The 24,532-nt window shown below is 37.1% G+C and overlaps 4 protein-coding genes and 1 long non-coding RNA gene across 5 annotated transcripts in view; 3 read left to right on the forward strand and 2 right to left on the reverse strand.

Moving 5' to 3' along the window:
* Positions 1-2,622: 2,622 nt before the first annotated feature.
* Positions 2,623-4,929, reverse strand: LOC116005926. Its single transcript, XM_031246159.1, has one exon. The coding sequence runs from the start codon at positions 4,927-4,929 to the stop codon at positions 2,623-2,625; it is 2,307 nt and encodes a 768-aa protein (XP_031102019.1).
* A 4,072-nt stretch (positions 4,930-9,001) lies between these two features.
* Positions 9,002-9,709, forward strand: LOC116007563. The gene is made up of 3 exons (XR_004095291.1): positions 9,002-9,097; positions 9,192-9,296; positions 9,460-9,709. It is a non-coding gene; the product is annotated as an uncharacterized LOC116007563 (long non-coding RNA).
* Positions 9,710-11,791: 2,082 nt separating this feature from the next.
* On the forward strand, positions 11,792-12,973 carry LOC116005927 (protein NRT1/ PTR FAMILY 1.3-like). The gene is made up of 3 exons (XM_031246160.1): positions 11,792-11,936; positions 12,109-12,326; positions 12,932-12,973. Exons 1-3 carry the CDS (start codon positions 11,837-11,839, stop codon positions 12,971-12,973), a joined length of 360 nt encoding a protein of 119 aa, XP_031102020.1. The 5' UTR covers positions 11,792-11,836.
* Positions 12,974-13,291: 318 nt separating this feature from the next.
* On the forward strand, positions 13,292-18,922 carry LOC116006359 (protein NRT1/ PTR FAMILY 1.2-like). Its single transcript, XM_031246696.1, has 5 exons — positions 13,292-13,436; positions 13,609-13,826; positions 15,184-15,422; positions 15,970-16,278; positions 17,951-18,922. The coding sequence occupies exons 1-5, from the start codon at positions 13,337-13,339 to the stop codon at positions 18,819-18,821; spliced, it is 1,737 nt and encodes a 578-aa protein (XP_031102556.1). The 5' UTR covers positions 13,292-13,336; the 3' UTR covers positions 18,822-18,922.
* A 4,034-nt stretch (positions 18,923-22,956) lies between these two features.
* LOC116007692 (bark storage protein A-like) overlaps positions 22,957-24,532 on the reverse strand; it is a 6,767-nt gene continuing 5,191 nt past the window's right edge. The window contains exons 4-5 of the mRNA XM_031248438.1: positions 24,132-24,383; positions 22,957-23,420 (exon numbers count right to left, since the gene is read on the reverse strand). Coding sequence (XP_031104298.1) covers positions 23,046-23,420; positions 24,132-24,383 — 627 coding nt within the window. The 3' untranslated portion in view covers positions 22,957-23,045. The remainder of the gene's footprint in view (positions 23,421-24,131; positions 24,384-24,532) is intronic.

Raw genomic sequence — 24,532 nt, forward strand, 5'->3', positions numbered from 1 at the left:
TATCAACGCCGCGTCCCTCCTTTCCTCAAGGAAGTTTTTCTCTATTTGCAGATTTTCTTCATTTTCATCATCGTTGTACTGTAACACCCGAAGGGTTGGGGTGGTAATCTCGGCAGGTACCTTGGCCTCGAAGCCATAAGTCAGAGAGAATGGGGTCTCCCCGGTTGCTCTCTGAGGAGTCGTTCGATACGCCCATAGGACTCGATCTAACTCATCAACCCAGGTCCCTCCCAGGTCATTTAACTTTCTTCGAATTCCATCCACAATGGTTCGATTAACATTCTCGACCTGACCATTGGCCTGGGGGTAAGCTACGGAGACCCTGGTGTGTCGTATTCCGTACTGTTGGCAAAAGTCTCTAAAGGGTCGGCAATCGAACTGTCTTCCATTGTCACTAACTAGGTGCTCCGGGAGCCCAAATCGACAAATGACCTTCCTCCAAAGGAACTTGCGGCATTGAAACTCAGTGATAGTTGCCAAAGGCTCGGCTTCTACCCATTTGGTGAAATAATCCACAGCCACCACACAAAATCGCAGCCGTCCAGGTGCCTAGGGCAACGGCCCAACGATATCAATTCCCCATTTGGCAAAGGGAATAGCTACCGTAATCGGAGTATAAAAAGAGGCCGACCAAGTGTCTTTCTTGGCGAAAGACTGACATATCGCACATCTAGCGACTCGGTTGATACAGTCCTTGACCATAGTGGGCCAATAATATCCCTGTAGCACTATCTTGCGGGCTAGCATATGGGCCCCTTGATGAGCTGAACAAATTCCTCGATGCGCCTCCTCCATAACTTGGTTTGCCTCAGAAGGGAACAAACACCTTAGCAACGGTCCCACGAAGGACTTCTTGTACATGTGACCGTCTATCAACACATATGCAGGGGATCATCTCTGGATTTTTGCTGTTTCGGCCGGATCGTCAGGGAGGTCCCCTTTTTCCTTATACCTACGAATTTCCTCCATCCAGAATACTTCTGGATGTTCCTCAGGATCCAGTTCCTCAGTGATACAAACGTCTTCTAGAACGACTTTTGGTTCTATGCTGGGTAGCGAGACTCGTTCATTCTGACAGATTCTGATGAGATGATCTGGTATTCCTCCTAAGGCCATTTTGGACAGAATATCGGCCTCTGTGTTCTCAGCGCGGGGCACGTGTTCTAACTCATAAGCTTCAAATTCACCCAAAAGTCCCTTAGTGACTTTTTTATACCGTCCGAGTCTTTCATTCTTCGCCTCACATGTTCCGGTTACTTGACCGACCACTAAGCGGGAGTCGGTCTTTATCCGGATCCTCTGAACTTTAAGGGCCTTGGCCATCTGCAATCCTCCAATCACGGCCTCATACTCAGCTTCATTATTCGAGGCTCTGAACTCGTACGTTAATGAATAGTATAAGCGGAAACCTTCAGGAGTTAACATGATTCCACCTCCGCAATGGTGTTGACTGGCGGCTCCATCGGCGTGCATTTCCCACCAATCCCCTTCCTCAGGGGCCTTGGCGTTGGGTTCAGGACTCTGAGCGGTGCATTCTACTATAAAATCGGCTAAAGCCTGACCTTTCACCGAGGGGCGAGGGTGATACTCAATCCCATATTGTGTGAGCTCTACGGCCCACTTTACCAAACGCCCCGAAGAGTTGGGATTTCGCAGAACACCTGCCAGAGGCTGGTCGGTTAAGACTCGGATGAGATGAGCCTGGAGGTACGGTACCAGCTTCCGGGCTGTGATCACCAAAGCGTACACCACCTTTTCCAAGGGGGTATAACGAATCTCCGAGGCCTTTAAGGCTCGACTGACATAATAGACCGGATGTTGTACTCGCTCCTCCTCTCGGATTAACACAGAACTAACAGCCTTTTGGGAGGCGGCTAGATAGAGGAATAACACTTCCCCTTCTTTCGGAGTAGATAATAGTGGCGGAGTCTGTAAGTAATATTTTAACTCGTCAAACGACTTTTGGCATTCTTCTGTCCAGCGAAACCCTTCCCTCTTCTTCATAGCTTCGAAAAAAGGTAAGGCCCGGTCTGCTGATTTAGACAGGAACCTGTTTAAGGCTGCGAGTCGCCCCGTCAACCTTTGTAATTCCTTCAAGGTCCCAGGAGGCTGCATATCAAGTATAGCCTTCACCTTTTCAGGGTTAGGCTCGATTCCTTTCCGGGTGACCATATAACCAAGGAACTTTCCTCCTCGTACCGCAAAGGCGCACTTTTTGGGGTTCAATCGCAGATTGTATTTTTCCATTATGGCAAAGGTAGCCGCCAAATCCCTCGCGTGAGTTCCTTCATTTTTGCTTTTCACAAGCATGTCATCCACATAGGCTGCCATGGACTTCCCTAGCAAATCTCTGAACAATCGTCCTACCATTCGGGTATAGGTGGCCCCGGCCTTTTTTAGACCAAAAGGCATTACCCGATAGCAGTATACCCCATCTGGAGTAATAAAAGCAGTCTTCTCTTCATCAGCGGGGTGCATGAAGATTTGATGATAGCCCTGGAAGGCGTCCATGAAACTCAATAAATCACAGCCAGCCGTCTCGTCCACCAACTGATCGATCCTTGGTAAAGGGAAAGGATCTTTTGGGCAAGCTTGATTAAGATCTGTGTAATCCACGCGCATTCACCAAGCGGGAGGCTTCGGCACAAGCACTACGTTGGCAAGCCAGTCCGGGTACTTTACCTCGCGGATATGCTGCGCAACCATCAAGGTTTCCACCTCCTTCTTAACGAATTCTCGTCGATCCCCCGAGAGGTATCTTTTCTTCTGAATCACGGGTTTGTGGTTAGGGTTGACTGCCAGTCGGTGGCAAATGACCGACCGGTCAACTCCCGGCATGTCTTCAGGGCCCCATGCAAATACCTTCTGATATTTTTGCAATTCCTGAATGATTTCTTGTTTGACTTTCTCAGCCAAACCCACTCCGATCTTTACCCGTCTCTCAGGGCGCGAAGGGTCAATCTCAATTTCTTCTAGTTCTACCGCCGGCTCGGGTCGGTCAAGACTCTTTAACTGTTCCTCCCGACTAGTGATAGCGTGAATCCTCAGGTCCTTTTTCCCAATCTCTCGGCAGGACTGTAAATAACAATCCCGAGCTGCCTTCTGGTCGCACCGAGCGACTCCGATCCCATTGGGAGTCAGGAATTTCAGACAAAGATGTTCGAGGGAGATGAGAGCACCCAGATCTTCTAATCTAGGTCGCCCTAGAATCATATTATGAGAGCATGATAGGTCGACTACCACAAATTCCATGTCTATGCTTCGAAGGTTGGGAAAGGTCCCGATTTCAACCGGCAAACATATGGATCCCTCTGACTCGATTGAGTCCCCGGTAAAACCGGCCAAAGGTGTTTTCACAGGTTTTAGCTTGTTACGTTGTAACCCCAGCCTCTCAAACACCTCTAGATACAAGATGTTCACGCTACTCCCTGTGTCCACTAGGACTCTTCGGACTACCGTGCCATGGACGTCCATGGCAATAACCAAAGCATCCCGATGGGGGTGTTGGCTTCGGGGTAAGTCCTCATCAGTAAACAAAATGGGTTCTCGACATACCTTTTTTAGACTGTCGTCCCGACCGTAGATGGTCCCCACATATAGTTGCCGAGCCCAAGCTTTTCGAGAACCGGATGAGTCCCCTCCTTCCGGTCCTCCTACTATCATGTTGATAACAGGTTTGTGCTTCCAATTAGTCTCCTCTTCCTCAGAGGCGGGTTGTTTTCCTCGATCGGAGCGCGAATCTATTTTATCGGAACGCGGATGCCGCCTCCATTGATTAGGTGGAGGTGGAGCACCCTTCTGTATCATGGCCTCTATTTCTTTGAGCAGGTAAAAACATTCCTCCGTGGTATGTGTAGTCGATCGGTGATATCGACAATATTTCGACAAGACCCCTCCCAGAGGCAAGATCTCGGGCTGATCTCCAGGTTTTAGAGGCGGAGGGGGAGGTAAGGTATCTTTTACCTCATGCACGGGTTGGGCCACGGTAAGGCGAGGGGGCGGAGCCCCCACCCTCTCAGATCCTCGTCGTACCTTAGTGCGACTAGGGCGCTCATGTTCCGTTCGACTCCTGGACTCAGGTCGTGATCGCTTAGCGCTGGACCCGGCAGCTTCTCGCTGTCGTTTTTGTCTCACAGCCTCTTCCGTGTCTGCTTGACGACTGGCTCTTTGGATAGCCTCCACATACGTCTTTGGGCGATCATTGTGAAGATCAATAAACAATTTGCCCGCTCGCAGCGACTCCATGAAAAAGGTGATAGCCACTTGCTCATCTAACCCCTCGATAGTTTGTACCTCCTTTTGCCAGCGAGCCAGATACGTCTTCAGAGCTTCTCCCTCATCTTGACTGATCCCACTCAGGTGGGTAAGATTGCGCTGTGGCTTGATGTTTACGGCGTAATGAGTAAGGAATCGGTCGGCCAAATCATTGAAGCACCGAATGGAACGGCTTGGCAGTGCCAAAAACCATTTTTGGGCGAGTCCCTTGAGAGTAGGGAGAAAAGCCTTGCACATAAGTGGCTCTTCCACCCCTAAGACTTGCATTTTGGCCTGATAACTGACCAGATGTTCTCGGGGATCCCCCGTCCCATCGAAAGTAGCATGTTCCGGGATTTTTAGGTCCGCGGGAGCCCGATAATCCATAATTTCATCCACGAAGGGCAAGGAGGTTAATAGATTCTCAGCGGAAGGCCTCACCTTGCCTTCAAATTGATCCTGTAGGTTTTGTAGCCTACGCTCGAAGCCTTCCATTTGACTTCGGCGGTACTTAGGTTCCGTGGGAGATTCCGCACTACTTTCCGATATAGCAGCCTGTACCCTCCGCCAAGCCGCCGCGGCTCGACATTCTTGGCGATTGCCGTTCGGTCGATCCGGGTTTCCGCGCGGTGGGTTTCGTAACGGATTTTCCTGAGGGTCACTTAAACGATCCATAACGGACCGGGCTACCTCCCGACGCCTGCCGTCTTCTCGACGGGGGGCCAGGTGATCTTCCCTGTGACGCCCTTCTTGCTCAGTAACTTGATGGTTCGCGGTCCCTTCTCCCGTTGGTCGAACGGGATTGGTCTGATTGTTTGTGCCGAAGTTCTCAAGCCTTCGTCTTTCAACCTCATTGATGACTTGAACTACAATTTGTTCCAACTCCCCGGGTGGAGGTCGGTTACTTATCGTACCTTGACGGGATTCCCCGGTGTGCCGGGAAGTCTGCCGGCTCAAACGCTCCCTCAAGTCTTGGACGTTTTGTCGTCCCAGCTGTTCTCTTAAATCGGCTTCGCTAGAGGGCGCTCCATTGGGATGCCCTGATATCTGTTCTCTTAAGTCTTGACTGTTAGGTCGAGCTAGTTGTTCTCGCAAATCGCAGCTATTAGACCGGCCCAACTGCTCTCATAGGTCGTTGGAACGAGGTCGTCCCCCCGCACTGATTGCCTTACTTGCCTCTCTCATTGCTTCACCGGAGATGCGGCACTTTTATTCGATCCGCATGGACGGCGCCAGTGATGGTTTTCCGATCTTTAGGCGATCGGCCGGCGGGCCAACACTACCGGAAAATTACAAGAACAACAAGTATATTTGATATAAACTCTTAAGTTGCTTAGCCTCTCTCTCTCACATTCGAATCCCCCCCCCCCTCTCAAAGGGTCCCGTATAGCTATTTATCTCACGCACCTGGTCGGTTACACACTTAATCTTCTAATCAATGATACAAATAATAGCTCATAAAAGACATTAAATGCTCATAATGATAGCCGTTCTCATATGATCGTCCGTTGGCTCTCTCGATCCTTCGTCTTCACCGAATGTCCTTAGGAGTCCGTCGAAGACCAGCCGACAGCCTTATACACTTAGTCAGCCAGCTCCTCTTCCGACCGACCCCCAAGGAGTCGGGGCAGACCTCGCATGTTTCAGGGCATTGACGCCTTATGGGCTTTCTTCTCCTACCGACCGACTCATCTACCCAGTCGCCTTTATATACCATCAGGGTATATTTGTCAATCACTTTCTATTGTTGAAGCTTCCTTCTCCCCTTAATTCCATCTTGAAAAAAAAAAAAAAAAAAAAAAGGAACTGCTCCTTTTTTTTTTTTGGGTAAATGTAAACTTTTTATATATACCCGAAATCAATATACATGAATACATGGTAGAATCCTAGACGGCAAATTATTGCATGGATCATGGTCTACACAGCTGTGTGGACTATGGTCCATGCAATAATGATTGATCCTGGACTAGTCCAAGTATGAAATACAAATACACTGGTTTCAGCTAACCAATACTCAAACAAAATAAATCACAACGCTCCTGAATGTCTAGCTAACATGATCTGGACGTTGGACAAATTGTCAAAAGGATGATTGATGTTTCCTTAATGAAACATGAGAAATAGGGGTTCATCCTAAATCTACAGCAAAGAGGAGCGGGAGTTGGGCATACCCAAAATCACTGCTCCAACAGCTCAAGAAGTGGAAAAAGCTTACTGCCACCAACAAATTAGAGAATCTTGTTGCTGCAAACATAAAGGATGCCACAGCCTCTCGGCATTCTTCATGGCAAAAGCTGGACACAAACAATTTGAAAAAAAAAAATTGTGATACTCAAAAGTCTTTGTTCAATGGCAGTTCAGAGACAATACCAACAAAGCGGTTCGTAATTCCTACGGAGTATCTCGCACACGAGCTGTTCGCAACTGCACTATTTTTACTTTCAAATTAAAGTTTTTGTTTTCGTTTCTTTGAATGCACATAAATGGGATGAAGATGGCGTTAAGTGGTTAAGGGGAGAGAAAGGAATATTTAATAGGAGACTAATTGACAAATATAGCCTCCTAAAGAAAATTATTTACAAAATTTATAATTATTTAATTCCAAAGGACTAAATATGACACACTATGGACAATTGAAGGATTAAGTTTGTTCAAATCAATTGACAGAGACCAAATTTCTAAAAGTAAAACCATTCAGTGACCAAAAACGCTATTTTCCCTTATAATTATAATATTATTATTAGTCATTATTAATATGAAATTGTTATTATATTATTATTAATTATTAGTATGAAATGATTAGTATATTATTATTATTATTATTATTATTATTATTAGTATAAAATTGTTATTATAATTATAATTATAATTAGGCAAAAGGGTCAAATAGGTTCATGTACTACCATTGATTGTTCATCTAGCACAATGAATTAAAATATGGTCCATCTAGGTCATTATACTCCTAATTATTTTTCATCTAGCATTTTTAGTCTATTTCTAACAAGTAACCCATCTAACTTGATGACATGGAAAAATAAAATTAGAAAAAATGATGACATGTTATTTATATGGATGTTTTGGATGATTTCTACCCTATTTCATTAATGAAAAAAAATAATTTCTTGCAATGAAATAGGGTAGGAATCAAAATTGATATATAAAGTTTTAACTACAGTGTATGTATAGCGGGGTATTCACTATCGTTCGGCAATGAAATGTCATGAAAATCGATATATGAAAATTAAATTATTTTTACAATAACTTAAGATATTGTATTGGGTAAATTTTATTTTATTTTAAAAATAAATTAATATTTTTAAATTTTTGGATAATTGAATAACTTAAGATATTGTATTTTTGGATGATTTCGTGCAATGAAATAGGGCAGAAATCAAAGTTGCTATATATAAAGTTTCAACTACAGTGTGCTGTGTATGTATAGTGGGGTATTCAGTGTTGTTCGACAATGAAATTTCATGAAAATCGATATATGAAAATTAAATTATTTTTTAAAAAGTAATAAAATTTACCCAATACAATATCTTAGTTATTATATTTAATTTTCATATATCGATTTTAATGGAATTTCATTGCCAAAGAACTTTGAATACCCCACTATACATACACATTAGTGCAGTACACTTAATTAAAACATTATATAATGACTTTGATTTCTAGCCTATTTCATTGCAAGAAATCATTTTCTTCATTAATGAAATAGGGTAAAATTAAATCATCCAAAACATTCATATAAATAACATGTCATCATTTTTTTATTATTTTATTTTTTCATGTCAACAAATTAGATGGATTACTTATTAGAAATAAGCTAAAAATGCTAGATGAAAAATAATTAGGAGTATAATGACTTAGATGGACCATATTTTAATTCATGGTGCTAGATGAACAATTAGTGTTAGTACATGGGTCTATTTGACCCTTTTGCCTTATAATTATTAAATGATACTCACTCCGTCCCATTTTATGTGTCTGGTTCGATTAACGAGGTTTGACTGAAGTTATTTTTAATTCAAATTTTTATAATATAAAGTTTAGTATTAGTATACAAAATTTATATATTTAGAAACTACACAAAAAGTACTATTAAACACAAAAAAAAAAAAATTTAAAAATAACTAAAAAAATAATAAAGAAAATAAACAAAGAAGAATGAGTCAGTTTGACTAATGAATAGTAAATAGGACAGATAAAATGAGACAGATGGAGTTGTTAATATGTTATTATTTATTGTCGTGCATTTACCGCATTACTAATAAATAATTTAAAATAAAAATTATTTTTAATAATATTAATTAATATTTAATAAATAAATATAATAATTAATAATATTTAAGAAATAAATAGGGAAGGAAGACAATCCCATTGCTTTCTTTTTTAGAAATTGAGAGGGAAAAGAAGGCAATGAGATTGCCTTCTTTTGAATTAAAAAGGACTCCTAGGGCAATTAATGGACAGTGGAAGAAAGGCAATGGGATTGCCGTGTCATGTAAATTCAAATTTGTAAAACGGCAATCCCACAAGTACTTTACATAAAATAGTCTAGGGTTCCAAAACTGCACAAATTTATCTTGTTCCCTCAAAATCCACACATTTTTTTTTTTTTTGAGTTGGGTTCCAAAATTGCACAAATTTATCTTGTCCCCTCAAAATCCACACATTGTCAACAGATGCCTTCACTGAGGCTCGAACCCACTCCCTTCTACATAGGAGTGTATACCGAGTGCCACTTGATCACAAGGTCTTTGGCAGGCCAGAATACTCACCACTATACTACAACGACTCGGCTAAAAAATCCAGTGGAGGCAAAATCCACACATTTTAGGTAATGATTCTGAATATTTACTTTATACCTCTCTATTCGTATGGTAGAGAGCTTGGAATAAACACCGTAAGCAAATGCGAGGATGAACTAAAAGAGCTGCTTGGACTGACAAACTATGTTTGATACAAAACTACCCCCTGGCGTGACAATGCTTCAACTTTTCTCTGAAGGATCTTCAATTAAAAAAATTGTTGTTCAGGTATGCTCTAAATTCCTAGACGATAGTTGTTAACATTGCTATACCCTTGAAGATGAGGATAATGTTGGGCATTTGATTTTCTGAACATCTTATACTTCATTTATATGTAGAGTTTCTGTTCTTATATAACTTTTCTCAAATCATATTTTTGCAATCTTGTCAGGGTTGGTTAGGGTGTCATGTGACAGAAATATGGATATGTAATTGAGGAAGAATTCTTTTTCGCATGCCACAATTTTGAATATGCCTAGATTACGAGACTGCATTGTTGCTGAGCAGTGGAGACCTAATGCTGATGAAGCACTATACCAGGCAGGAAGACTTACAGGTTATTCTCTTTCAATGTCTCAATTAGAGTATCAATCAGACAAAACTATTCAATGGCATGTGAATACTATTATTATTATTATTTGTGTAATACATAGTCAACTAGCAAGTGTGGTCAGGAGTATTTAGCTATAACCTCCCTGGTCTGTAGGAGAGGTTTTGGGTTACCTAATTGTTATAGGACTGTGATGTAATTGTTTTGGAATTAATTCAATTAATCAATTTCCTCATCTGGCACATATTGTACATTTATTTTATTTGTCTTACACAAAGCTGGTATGGGAACTAATTACATATTCGAAAATTCTATATAGTATAGCAGATTACGAGACTGCTTTGTTGATTCTGATTCCTTTAGACAACTATAATGCTAAATGCTATATATAATGCGACTCATTAGGGGAGGCCAATGAGTGCTTATATATATTTAACAAACAAATTATTATTATATATACTTCTATTCAATGCCAAAAAGATTGAGATTAATTTTGTAAAATATTAATATTAAAATGTTGTTATAAAAGAAGTTGCCTTCCCTATTGCGAGAGGTGAGACTTAATCTTGAATCATTATTTATAAACCCTACCACTATGATTAAATGAGCTGATCAAATAGGTCGTAAGTAACTTAATAAAGTATGAGAAGGAGGGATATGCGAGAATAGGAGTAATATAATGCCACGCGCGCTATGGTGACGCTGATTCAATCCCGTGGTTTGAAGTGGAACCATGCTGCGTGTTTCACATCATTAACTCATTTGAACATAATGACGAGGTACAATGTCAATGTCTTTTTAGTTTGGGCTTATTTTTCTTCCTTTAATTTTGTGATAAAGACACAATGCCACACTTATAGGTGTGTAGTGTTGAATATTTTTGCTTTGGTAGGGACAATGATAAAGAGGATAATAACTAGATAGCATTTTCAAGACATGAACTAAGGTCACTTTCTTAAAAGTTTCTTATTAATTCTTTATATATCAAAGTAATAGGATCAACTAATAAAAAGATTTTGAGATACAATGAGAGTATAACAATTGAATTTAATTTTTTGACAAATTCAATCAGGAGGGTAAATAGGAGAGAATATTTGTCAATTTATGTTCTACAAAGAAGTACTAAGACTTTGATTAGAACAACCTTGGCAAAATTAAGAAATAGAAAATAATTTCCTTTAATGATTTCATATTAAGAAAATAAGGAAACCATCATTTTGATCCCTCACTTATTTTCCAACGACGGTCAATGTAGTTTCTAATTTTCAATTTCAATTAATTTCATCTTCAAATTGTTTAAAATTTTTGTTAATTAAACCCTTTGACGTTCAAATTGATAAAATTTTAAAATAGGGAAGTCACCATTTTAGTACCTCAAAAGGCTTTAATTGACCAAATTTTAAACAATTCGAGAATAAAATTAGTTGAAATTGAAAACTAGGGACTACATTATCAATTGAAAAGCAATCAAGGGACCAAATTAAAATGGTGATTTTTCTTTAAAAAAATTGTTCTCCAATTGAAATTGGAATTTATGTGCGGTCTAAGTGGAAAGATCATATCTATAACTGAGAAAAGTAATTAAGAGACTAAATATGTTCACTTTATAATTAAGGGATCATATTTACAAATTAAGAGACTAGATATGTTCACCTTATAATTAAGGGATTATATTTACGAGTGATGAGATAATTAAAGAACAAAATATATACATTTTACAATTGAAAGATTAGATTTTAACATACGAAATAATTAAGGAATCTAAGTGAAATTTTTTCGAAATTAATTACATGACATGTGTTATGTCAATTAGGTCCTCGTACAGTTAAATCTTTTCCGAATAAAGATTTCTTGAGTTAGAATTTCTCCAAGTAAAAAAGAAATTTCTATGAGCACAATCTGAACCAAATTAAATTAATCTGACAATGATTGGATACTAGATGTTAGATGTATATAAACAAAATAGTTCACGATACAACTCAACTTATTAACCAATTCAAAATAAGATTATATTATAAGTTTTACTTTACTAATAATCGAAAATGAGAATTCAAAACTTTATCAATTTTCAGGGCAACAACGGTAATTAACCTTTAAATTTGGGGTTAAAACTTATATAAAGAAAGTAATACAAGTTTTCAATCTTTAAACTGGCTTAACTACTCCTCCTTCCCAGCTTCCTTCATTGCAGTCCAAACTCCATTTCTGAGTTCTCCCAATGGAAGATCTTTCAGAGGAAAAGGAGAATGAAGAGCCACTCTTGATCACATCCTCCCAAACTTCAAAAGGCGGCTTCAGAACCTTCCCTTTCATTATTGGTATTATCAGTTTAATCTTTTAGTCGAAACAGAACGCATACTTTCATTATCAGCATGCATATTTATGCATCTTTTTCTCATGGATATTCACAGTTTTGCTATTCAAAAACTGGGCATTTGTGAATTTATTTCCCCTTTTTCTTTTTTTATTTTTCTGGTATCAATTCAATAGGAAATTCGGCGTTGTTGTTTCTGGCGATTTACGCATTGACACCAGACATGATACTTTATTTGATGAAAGAGTATAATATGGATATGGCTTCCGGGTCCAATGTTTTGTATCTTTGGTCGGCGGCGTTGAATTTCACGCCGGTGATCGGAGCTCTCATGGCGGATTCTTTTGTGGGTCGGTTTCAGATGATCGGTCTCGGCTCTGCTCTTTGCCTTCTGGTAAGATGTTTCACTATCAATTTCATATTTTATATTTTGTACGGTGGAGATTATATTTGGATCAGATCTTTCAAATTTAATAAATTAATAATAAATATTATTTATATTTGTGGCAAATATATTAAATTATAATGGCCGATTCATGAAACAACTTCACCCAACTTTAATTTATTTATTGAGTCTATTACTATTTAATTTGGCACATATAGAACTTATATCTTAACATCAACATCACATGTCATATAAGTTAAATGTCTAATAATAATAATAATAATAATANGTGATTTTTCTTTAAAAAAATTGTTCTCCAATTGAAATTGGAATTTATGTGCGGTCTAAGTGGAAAGATCATATCTATAACTGAGAAAAGTAATTAAGAGACTAAATATGTTCACTTTATAATTAAGGGATCATATTTACAAATTAAGAGACTAGATATGTTCACCTTATAATTAAGGGATTATATTTACGAGTGATGAGATAATTAAAGAACAAAATATATACATTTTACAATTGAAAGATTAGATTTTAACATACGAAATAATTAAGGAATCTAAGTGAAATTTTTTCGAAATTAATTACATGACATGTGTTATGTCAATTAGGTCCTCGTACAGTTAAATCTTTTCCGAATAAAGATTTCTTGAGTTAGAATTTCTCCAAGTAAAAAAGAAATTTCTATGAGCACAATCTGAACCAAATTAAATTAATCTGACAATGATTGGATACTAGATGTTAGATGTATATAAACAAAATAGTTCACGATACAACTCAACTTATTAACCAATTCAAAATAAGATTATATTATAAGTTTTACTTTACTAATAATCGAAAATGAGAATTCAAAACTTTATCAATTTTCAGGGCAACAACGGTAATTAACCTTTAAATTTGGGGTTAAAACTTATATAAAGAAAGTAATACAAGTTTTCAATCTTTAAACTGGCTTAACTACTCCTCCTTCCCAGCTTCCTTCATTGCAGTCCAAACTCCATTTCTGAGTTCTCCCAATGGAAGATCTTTCAGAGGAAAAGGAGAATGAAGAGCCACTCTTGATCACATCCTCCCAAACTTCAAAAGGCGGCTTCAGAACCTTCCCTTTCATTATTGGTATTATCAGTTTAATCTTTTAGTCGAAACAGAACGCATACTTTCATTATCAGCATGCATATTTATGCATCTTTTTCTCATGGATATTCACAGTTTTGCTATTCAAAAACTGGGCATTTGTGAATTTATTTCCCCTTTTTCTTTTTTTATTTTTCTGGTATCAATTCAATAGGAAATTCGGCGTTGTTGTTTCTGGCGATTTACGCATTGACACCAGACATGATACTTTATTTGATGAAAGAGTATAATATGGATATGGCTTCCGGGTCCAATGTTTTGTATCTTTGGTCGGCGGCGTTGAATTTCACGCCGGTGATCGGAGCTCTCATGGCGGATTCTTTTGTGGGTCGGTTTCAGATGATCGGTCTCGGCTCTGCTCTTTGCCTTCTGGTAAGATGTTTCACTATCAATTTCATATTTTATATTTTGTACGGTGGAGATTATATTTGGATCAGATCTTTCAAATTTAATAAATTAATAATAAATATTATTTATATTTGTGGCAAATATATTAAATTATAATGGCCGATTCATGAAACAACTTCACCCAACTTTAATTTATTTATTGAGTCTATTACTATTTAATTTGGCACATATAGAACTTATATCTTAACATCAACATCACATGTCATATAAGTTAAATGTCTAATAATAATAATAATAATAATAATAATAATAATAATAATAATAATAATAATAATAATAATAATAATAATAATAATAATAACGACGACGACGACGATAAAAAAAAATAAATAATGGCTACTTAATAATGGCTATTTAACCATTTCATTTTAACCTGACTCCAAATATTATGATCAGTTATAAATATTATAAATAGGGGAAATGTTGTCTTGGTCAGATTACTGACTTGGTAACTACATAGTAGCAAATTCAATTCGACTCTAAGCAAGAGCAATCTATTATGATGATCTCCTTGATTTGAGCTGTTTAGTTATGGGTAATGAACAACCGATTTACTTTCTTATAGTCTTTTGTCGATTAAAGTCACGAGTTAGGCGGGGTTTATCGGTGGATACTCTCGTCACTCAAAAAAATAAATAAATACTATTAATAATTATATTTTGTCTCCAATTATATTTTGTCGCCAAAGGTAATCACTTTAACAAGAATTTAGATATCAATTGATGCCAAAAGAATTATATGTATATAAGTATATGCTTTTGTTTGATTGAGACTTGGGTGGGTGGGTGCAGAGTTATTGTCTTTGTGATGTAAGATATACCACTGAAAGTGTTAGCAAATGTTTTTAATGTTTTGGGTGGTTGTATTATATTGTTGTTATACTTTGTGTTTCATTCTTGTTGGTTAATGTGTTTATACATTGGAAAGTAATTAAAAAAAATTAATTTGATGACCTTCATATTTTGAATATTTATTTAATTTTATTTGTTTTCTAACAAAACTTCAATATATAATTTGAATCAATTCCATTCATTTAAGCCATTCTCTTAGTATTTGTTAAAATGGTAGCGACTACTAGAAAGTTTATATTAGATAAATCATGCTTTTATGTAATAACAAAAAAATTACATGTAAGATAAGATGGGCTCGACTGAAAGGGTGCAAATAAGAATCAATCTCGTGACATTCTGGTATGAGAATCATGTTTAGCTTTTCTTGGGATTGAGTCTATGTTGGATGAAAATGAAGGTGATTGATTTGATGCAACATAGGTTTTTTGGATCTGAACTAAAATGTGTGTCATGAAACCCAAATGTTGTAGGGAATGGCTATGTTTTGGTCAACTACTGTGATACCACAATTAAGGCCGCCTCCATGCAGCGAAAACGACAACGTTTGCACCTCTGCAACAAAATTCCAACTCTTAACACTATTCACCTCTTTCATTGTGGTGGCTCTTGGATCTGGAGCTGCAAGGTCTTGCTCCTTGGCGTTCGGCGCCGACCAATTGCAGGATTTACAGAAGACAACAACCGGTTCTATGGAGAGATACTTCGGCTGGTACTGTTAAAATTTAAATAGGGTCTAACGGGTGGATAATGATATCACTATAGTCTATATATATAGCTAAAGGCCGTTTTTTATATTTTTTTACCAATTTTTATAAATAAATGAGGCCCTACCAAAAGTATATGCCCAATTTTTAAAATCAATACTGTAAATTAAAATATATCTTTTCTTTTCAATTACATAAGATTGCCATGCTCAATTAATTAGGTCCTAATTATATATTAAGAAAGAGAAGTGATTTGGAAAAAAAAAACTGATGAGCTTAAGATTAATTGTGGATTTTTTTTTATTTCGTAAGTAGGTATATTAAAAATAAATATTGGACCCTTTAATTAAAAATTGAGGTTACGGTGCTTTTGTCCATCTTGCATGGTCTAAAATCATGTCATGCTTGTAGGAAAGGCAAGAATAGAATAATAAAATAGATCCTAATGTATAATGAAAAGCCTGAATTTATATACTTAATCTAAGTATATAGTAAAAAACTTACCAAACTGAATTTTATCTCAAATAAATCTTTAATTGTAATTTCTAACAGGTACTACGCCATATCCTCGTTTTCTGTCCTGGTTGCCATGACAGTTCTGGTTTATATCCAGGAGAATATGGGGTGGGAAATTGGGTATGGAGTTCTTGTTGTGATAATGCTCATTTCTCTTGTTGTCTTCTTCCTGGGTTCTTCCTTCTATGTTAAACCCAAGGTCAAAGAGAGTTTGATCGTTGGGTTGATTCAAGTGGCAGTAGCTTCTTACAGAAAGAGGAATTTGAAATGTTGTGAGGGGAACTCATCAGAGGTAGCTTACCATCAAAAGGGTTCCAGTCTGCTTCTGCCCACTGAAAAGTTGAGGTAATTAATGTCTCTTCTCGAGTAATATTATACATATTCTCACTTTCTACTTCAAGTTTACATGGTACACTTTGATTCATTTAAAAAATGTGAACTATTTTTTCACTTTCCAATCAAATCAAGACATATGGCGGAAGTTTTACAACTTTACAGGTCGTTTGGTTGGGACGAGGGAATTAGGGGGAAAAGAATTGTAATTCGGTGGAATTGCAATTCAATGAATAAAGTAGGAATTGAAATTACAATGTTTGGTATGCAGGAATAGGAGTACAGGAATTGAAAAGTAAGAAGCGACAAAATAACTAAAATGCCATTATGTTGTAGTAAAAGTAATAATAATAATAATAATAATTCTTTCAAATAATTATACTAATAAGTATAATAATAATAATTCATTCAAAAACAATAATAATAATAATAATAATAATAATAATAATAATAATAATAAGAAGAATGAGTATTATTATTATTATTATTATTAATTCAAAATAATAATAATAATAATTCTTTCAATTTTTTTTAAAAAAGACAAAGGGTATGGGAGGAGGAGCAAAATTGTCTTTACACCAACAAATTGCCCCTTCTCCCCACCGAATTGCAATTCATCATTTGCACCAAACAGTGTAGTTTGGAATTCACTGAATTCCTTCCAAACTACATCCAACCAAACAAGCCATTAGGGGTACAATTATCATTTTTTTTTCTCAAAATAGTTCTAGGTTGAGGATTTTTTTTTCTTTTCTTTTCACTTTTGGTCTCATGATTATGTGACCATTTTCACGTTTGGTCATCGACTACTAACTTTTTCATATATGGTCTCAAGACTTTTAAATCTTTCCGACATTTGGTCAACTTAACTTTTGGTCATTGGGGATCAAATTTCAAGCAAGTGACTTATCTTGTAGGGTAAAATTATCATTTATACGGTCCCCCGAAAACATTAAGCAAATAGTAATGTAAAGTGACAATTTTGTCCTTTAAGATAAGCCACTAATGACCAGAAATTAGGTCGAAAGGATCAAATGTAGCAAAGATTTAAAAATTATACTATGGGGTCGAATATAGAAAAATTAATAGTCAAAGACTAAATATGAAATGAAAAAACTCGTTTCCGACTATACTAATTTTACCACTTTAGTGATTCAATTGTAATCTATACTTTATAGTATAAATGTAGTACTTTATAGCAAAGCTCTAATAGACAATTTGCAGATATAAAGTAATTAAGAACATAAAAGAATTGAAACATAATCAATATTTTAAGCCTTATATATAATACTTTATATCATAAACCTAATACTTTATAGGCAAACTGTAATTGATGGTTTGCAGGAAATAAAGCAATTAAATAACAGAAGATATAGTGAACACTTCAAGTCTATATAGTACTTTATAGGAAAACTATAATAAACAATATGCAGGAAATAAAGTGTCATTACATAGCAAAATTGCACATATAATCAATAATCTAAGAGGTGTTTGGCTTAGGAAATGTTAGATTATTGAGAATGTTAGATCCTCCCTTCATTTTAATTGGTAAAAATTGAAGTATGTAATATAAATGGTTTAGATGTTAATTATGTTTTATGCTGTAATTATTTTCTTTACTTTAATACCCTTATCATATTTTCATGTATTTCAATTCCTGAATCTTGATTGTTGGTTTCTGCAGGTTCCTGAATAAAGCTTGCATTATCCAAGACCCTCAACGAGATCTAACATCTGATGGAAAACCCACAGATCCTTGGAATCTCTGTACAGTTGATCAAGTAGAAGAGCTGAAAGCGTTGCTTAAAGTTACCCCGATTTGGTTCACCGGCGTGATAATGTCCATAAATGTCAGTCAGGGCTCTTTCGGCACCCTCCAAGCAACCACCATGGACCGCCGCATCGGCTCAACCTTCGAAATTCCGGCAGGCTCCGTCGGCATGTTCGCCATCGTCTCCGTCGTCCTCTGGATCGTCTTATACGACCGATTCATCATTCCCTTAGCGTCTCGCGCGATGCGAAAACCAGTTCGTTTCAGTACCAAATCAAGAATGGGGTGTGGGATCTTTGTTTCTTTCTTGTCCGTGGTGGTGGCGGCCACCGTGGAGACCATCCGCCGCAGACGCGCGATCAACGAGGGATTTGCCAACAACCCCGACGAGGTTGTCGGCATGTCGGTGTTGTGGCTGGTCCCTAATAATCTCCTCGCGGGTTTCGCGGAGGGTTTAAGTGCAGTTGCCCAAAACGAGTTTTACATTTCGGAGTTTCCTAAGAGCATGTCGAGTATCGCTTCCAGTCTGTTTCTGCTCGGGATGGGATTCGCGAGCCTTTTAGCGAGCTTGGTGATGAACGCTATCAATGATTTCACGGGCGGCGGAGAGGAGAGCTGGATATCGAGCAATATAAACAAGGGTCACTATGATTACTACCAATGGATTCTTGCTGGTTTGAGTGTGGTTAACTTGTTGCTATTTTTTGTTTGCAGTAGGGCATATGGTCCTTGTAAAGATGAGAACATGGAGGTTTTGGCCTTAGGCAGGGAAGATCAACCATAAATAAAAGAGTTTTATTACATGTGCTTCCTATTTTTACTCATTCATTTTTACTCTTTGACGTGACTATTAAGAGTATGTATTTGAGTTAGATTATGACTTCCTATTCTAGTCTTCGTATGATTCCCCTATTCTAGTCTCTCTGTGATTCTCTCATTATATAAATATTTTGAAATATGTATCTTTGAATTATCTCATTCAATATAATTCATACCATCTTCATCTGGTATCAGTTAGTTAGGTCATTCACTTCACAGACCATCTCAGTGCCCACGAATTCATTACAGTTGGAGGTTTGGATACTAATTATGGTTTTGGATGCAAAAGGTGCATTCTACAATTAATGTGAATCTAGGCGAGGGTCTGTGTAAGCATGGCTCATCATTGGGTTATCATGCACTGATTATGAGTTCATCACTCGCCTAAGAAAGGACATCATGCAGCGTGGAAGGATTTCTTTTTTTTTTTTCACGGTCAGTAGTGTGAAAGCTCAATAACGAAAATGCCACACCACCACCACCAGCACGCTTCTAGGCTGAACCAAGGCAATCGCAATTGGAATTGTGATAGTCCGCATAGAGATCAGTAGCGTGACACACATGGCTTTAATGTTCAGTGTCAACTTTGTGATGGCTTCAGTCACATGGCAGCCAATTGTTTTCTACGCTTTAAAATACGATGTCTCGTTTGTTACAATTTTGGTCACATGGCACCCAATTGTTTTCAACGCTTTGATGTTCAATGTTAACTTTGTAATGATTTCGGTCACATGGCAGCCAATTGTGTTCTACGCTATGAAAAATTGTGTCTCATTTGTTCTAGTTTCGGTCACATGGCAACCAATTTTTTTTTTTTTTTTTGCATCATTTAGGGACTTTGAATCCTCAGAATGGCTTGGGTGCCTCATCAAATTCTCAGACTTTGTTACCAGACACTGGAGCTACACATCATGCAACTCCGAACATAGCTGCCCTATCTACCTCAGAGAAGTACACTGGTAATGGCACTTTACGTGTCGGTGATGGTATGGGCTTGTCTATTAGTAGTGTTGGTCATGCTGCTTTTGATACCACATCTATATGTCTTTTAAGTTATCTAATATTCTCAGTTGAAACACAAAATTAAAGTTGTGTCTATAGGAATATGTATGTTGAGTTCTATAGAGTTCTGTCTGTAGGATTATGCATGTCTTTTGAGTCTGTATATATTTGTCTGTTGTCTCTCCATTGAGACAAGAAAGTAATACACAAATTCTTCTCAATCTTTCTTAACATGGTATCAGAAACCAAAACTTCAATTTTTTTTCCAGTGAACAGTACGAGTTATATACTGTTCATTTGAATTTCTTTTCTCAAATTACTTGCTATTGGTGAGTTCTTTTGTCAAAATAGTGCTACCCATCCCTTCTCCAGTCTTTGGCGACCCTGACCCAACCCTTCCCGGCGGTGGCTCTTCCTCCACGCGCCACCACATCACCTGCGCTCCGACATCACGCGCCGGCGCGTGAGGCCGTCTCCGGCAGACTTTTCCGACGAAATTTTCTAGTACTGCTCGTCGGCCCTCTGCGAATCTTCCTGTGCCATCAGATTTTGTTTTTGTTGCAATGTCCTCCGACGAAATTTCTGATAATTCGGGTACTATTTCTCCTGCCAATAATTTACCAACTTTCTCAAGCTCTATTTATGTGCCTAATTTGTCTAGAAGCCCGGTGATCACTTCTGAAAAATTATGTGGTTCTCAAAATTACCAATCTTGGTCGGATGCCGTAGAGTTATGGTTTATGGGCTAAGGGGTTGCTGACCACTTACAAATGGGAGTAGATACGATATCGGAAAAAGAAAACGCAATTTGGCAGAGGTTAGATGCTCAACTATGTAGCCTCTTTTGGCAGTCTCTTTCTCCACATTTGTTGCCCCTATTCCGGCCCTTTAAGACGTGTCGAGGTATGGAATCAAGCTAAATCTCTATACACGAATGATGTCTCTCAGTTCTACAATGTTGTTGATAATTTAGTTCACCTGAAGAAATATAATTGAGGACACATAAACACTTAACGTAATACACATAATTCATGTTTATAATTTGCATAATTCATGTTCATAATGCACAGAATTCATGTTCATTATATTGTGTTTATGTGTATGTGTATTATGAACATATAGTATATGCACTATGAAGCCAAATTCTGTCTATTGAACCAGGGTTCATATTGCAATGTGAACCTTGATCCACGATATAATTTGCTTGTAATGGGGGGTTAGATTTTATTATTGATGGGTTGGATATTGGTGGTCCACTAGCCCAGCACTCGATCTCAGGCTATTGGACTTGGTTCAAGTTCATTGCAATATGAAGTTTAAGGCACGTAATGACTCACTTATAGAAAGTATAACTAGGAGATCTAGGACCCTAAACACTCTTATCTTCACAACCTTTTAAAATTATATACTCAAAACATTATTTTCTAAACATGTTGTAAGGGTTAGGTGATGCATGGAACCAGCTGGAAGGAATATTGAATATTTAATTTTGTGGCAGGAGGTGACAATGCCACATCGAATAAATAAATTTATATATAGACGCACAAACAAGAATAAGGTTAAAATAATTCTTTAAGTAATATTAAAAAATGATATTTTCCATTTTAAAAGGTTAAAATTCATTTTCAGTGGAGAAAAATACAATATATATTGGGGTATTAATGCACGTTTTATATCCATCATTAATAGCAACCAATATAACATCATGCACTTGATATTAATTAGACCTAACAATTATGGGCATGACCTGTTAACATGACACAAAAAAATAACAAGTTAGTTTTTAGTCTTAGCAAGACGTGTACCATAGTCTTTTTTTCGGGTGGCGCAAAGATTCAAACCCATGACCTTTTGCATGACTCTGATACCAAATTAAATCATGTGCTCCATCCAACTAAAAGCCTAAGCTGATAGTTGGACTGCACATTTATGTTTATATTATATTTATATGCTCACAAAACCTATTAAAAATCAGTTTAGTATGTTAATATTATCGTGTTAACCCGTTTACATAAACATATTTATAACCCGCTAAAAACCATTGTCATTTAAGTAAGAATTATTGTCATGAATGAGATTACAAAAGATATCATGAATATGACTTGGATGAATTTATTGTATTAGGCCAAGACCCAACACCAATGATTTATGTTCAACAATCTGAAATTTAAATTTTTATTGTATTCAATTTTAATCAAAAAATTAGTATAGACTTCTTTAATTATGATTTTTTAATGTTATTTTATCATTTTATGAATGCTATAAATTGAATATTTTTTTAGTTTATTTGATGGATTGAATTGAATTTTAGGTTTTATTTCTTTTTTATTTAACTTAACTTTAAATTTTAGTTTTTTAATATATTAATAGGTTTGGCAGATTTAAATGAGTTTTGTGTCATATCGTGTCAATGTAATCGAAACCTGTTAACAAAACCTGCCTATCGTGTCAACCATTTAACCCATTAACAAATTATTGTGTTCGTATTCGTATTAAAAATTTGAACTCATTAACCTTGGCGTGTCATGTCCGTATTTAGCCTTATCGTATTAATGCTGTTATCGTGTCAACCCGTTAACAAATTCGTATATATGAATTGCCAGGTCTAATATTAATTAGTAATTGATGTCCGTATATATCTTTGTACTATACACTTTTTTTTTTTTGTATATTTGCTTATTAGGTAAATTCACTATTAACTTGTTATAAGGTCAAATAATTCACAAGTATATAGTTCATGAATTTTATTTTATTTTTTTAAAATTATGTAATATAGAACAACATATTTCAACAAAATTACTCACCATTTGACAGGACAATATAATATAAGTAGATTCATTTTTAACACATATGAATGTTAATTCATGGTAATCAATGAATTAAAAGAATGTTATTGTCACTCTAGATGCTAAAAAAATCCCTTTAACATTATTCAAAAAATATATTCAATGTCACGTCACATAATGAATATATTATAGCTATACTCCAAGTATAAAACGTGATGGCTTTTGACTATTGAATGGACGGACCAGATTCTTTCCATGATTTTGTACGGTTGCAAACTCATGCAATAATTAGATTATTGACCCAAATAAATATTGGGTTTTCTTAATTAAGAAAATCATACCAAGACCCAAGAGAGTTGACTACATTATTACAACATTTATTTATTCAAAAAACACTCGCATTAAGAGCTAGAAATAAGGCCGGCAGAGCTACTCGGCGACGGCACCTTCTTGATGAACTCCACCGCCACTTTGACGGAGTTGTCGGCGGCGAGGTTTATGAAGGTGGCGGCCTCGTTGGACTCGGCGGAACCGCCGCCGGCCAAGTCAGAGAGCGCCCTAATAATGATGTAAGGCACCTTTTGCTGGTGGCAGACGAGGGCGACGGCGGCGCTCTCCATTTCGACGGGGCTAACGTTAAACTTGTCGTATATGAAGCTCCTATATGCGGCGTTGTCGAGGTATATGCTTGCGCTCGTGCCTCTCTCAACTCTTGTGACCTTTGGAGTGTGGGTTAAACATGTTGTTGCATTTATGCACCCTTCCAATTCCAAACCCTACAAAATATCAACTTATGATAAGTGTAAAATTTTTTGTTAGGGTTACGATGGAAACAGATAGTCACTATGAATTGAGTTTGTTAGGATCAAGCACCAATTCCTCCCGTCTAGCGACCTGGCTATGATACTACTCGTACGGTCAAGAACTTACCACTAACCTCAAAAACTATAGAGCGAAGACCTAACTTTATATCCTTAGACTGCCATCACATTTTGAGACACTGGGTGCTGGACTTGGCCTTTACCTTTTACCGACATTCGCCCAATAGAGTTAATCCCATCCTGTGACCAAGGATACAAAGACATAAACGGTAAACCAACCTAAGTTATCCGCCCTTTACCTTTTACCTGCCTCCACTAAACAGATCAGAGTTAATCCCATCATGTGACCAAGGCCTCCGCCCAATAGAGTTAATTTCATCTTGTGACCAAGGATACAAGGACATAAACAATAATAAATCAGCATAGGTTACCCGCCTTTACCTTTTACTGGCCTCCACCCAACAGAGTTAATCCGATCATGTGACCAAAGATATGGGGAGATAAATAGTAAACCAGCCTAAGTTACCCTAACTGATCGACTGCCTCAAACCAAAAAAGTAAATAGGTGACTTACACTAGTAACCTTATCAAATCAATAGTTAAACTAACTTGGTTAAGATTGATCCCAAATATTTTATCCTTATCTTCTTTTGTAAAATTACGTACCTCGAGTGATTGTGCAATTTGGAAGTAATCAGAGTCAACAGGAACCCAAAAGATGTGCTGTCTTTCCTCAGGAGTGGCGTCGACAGGGAAGATTTCCTCAGGCTGATACCAAACGTTGTTGAGAAGGTTGTCTTGAGAGTTGCATTGGTCTACGTTTGTGGCGTATTTGGCAAATTTGATGAATCCGATTTCTCTTGTGTAGTCTCCGTTCACTTCTAATGGCAATTCATTTTCTGGACCATCTCCATACCTCTGCACCCAAACATTTTTCATAACTATTTTTCTCCCCTACTAAATAAGCATTATTTTCGACTGAATTAATCTAATCTTGTCAGATATGGGCGAGAATATAATATAGTTCGCCACAAAAAAAAAAAAAAAAAAAAAAAAAAAAAAAAAAA

Source organism: Ipomoea triloba, chromosome 15, assembly GCF_003576645.1.
Source record: "Ipomoea triloba cultivar NCNSP0323 chromosome 15, ASM357664v1".
NCBI classification, from domain to species: Eukaryota; Viridiplantae; Streptophyta; class Magnoliopsida; order Solanales; family Convolvulaceae; genus Ipomoea; species Ipomoea triloba.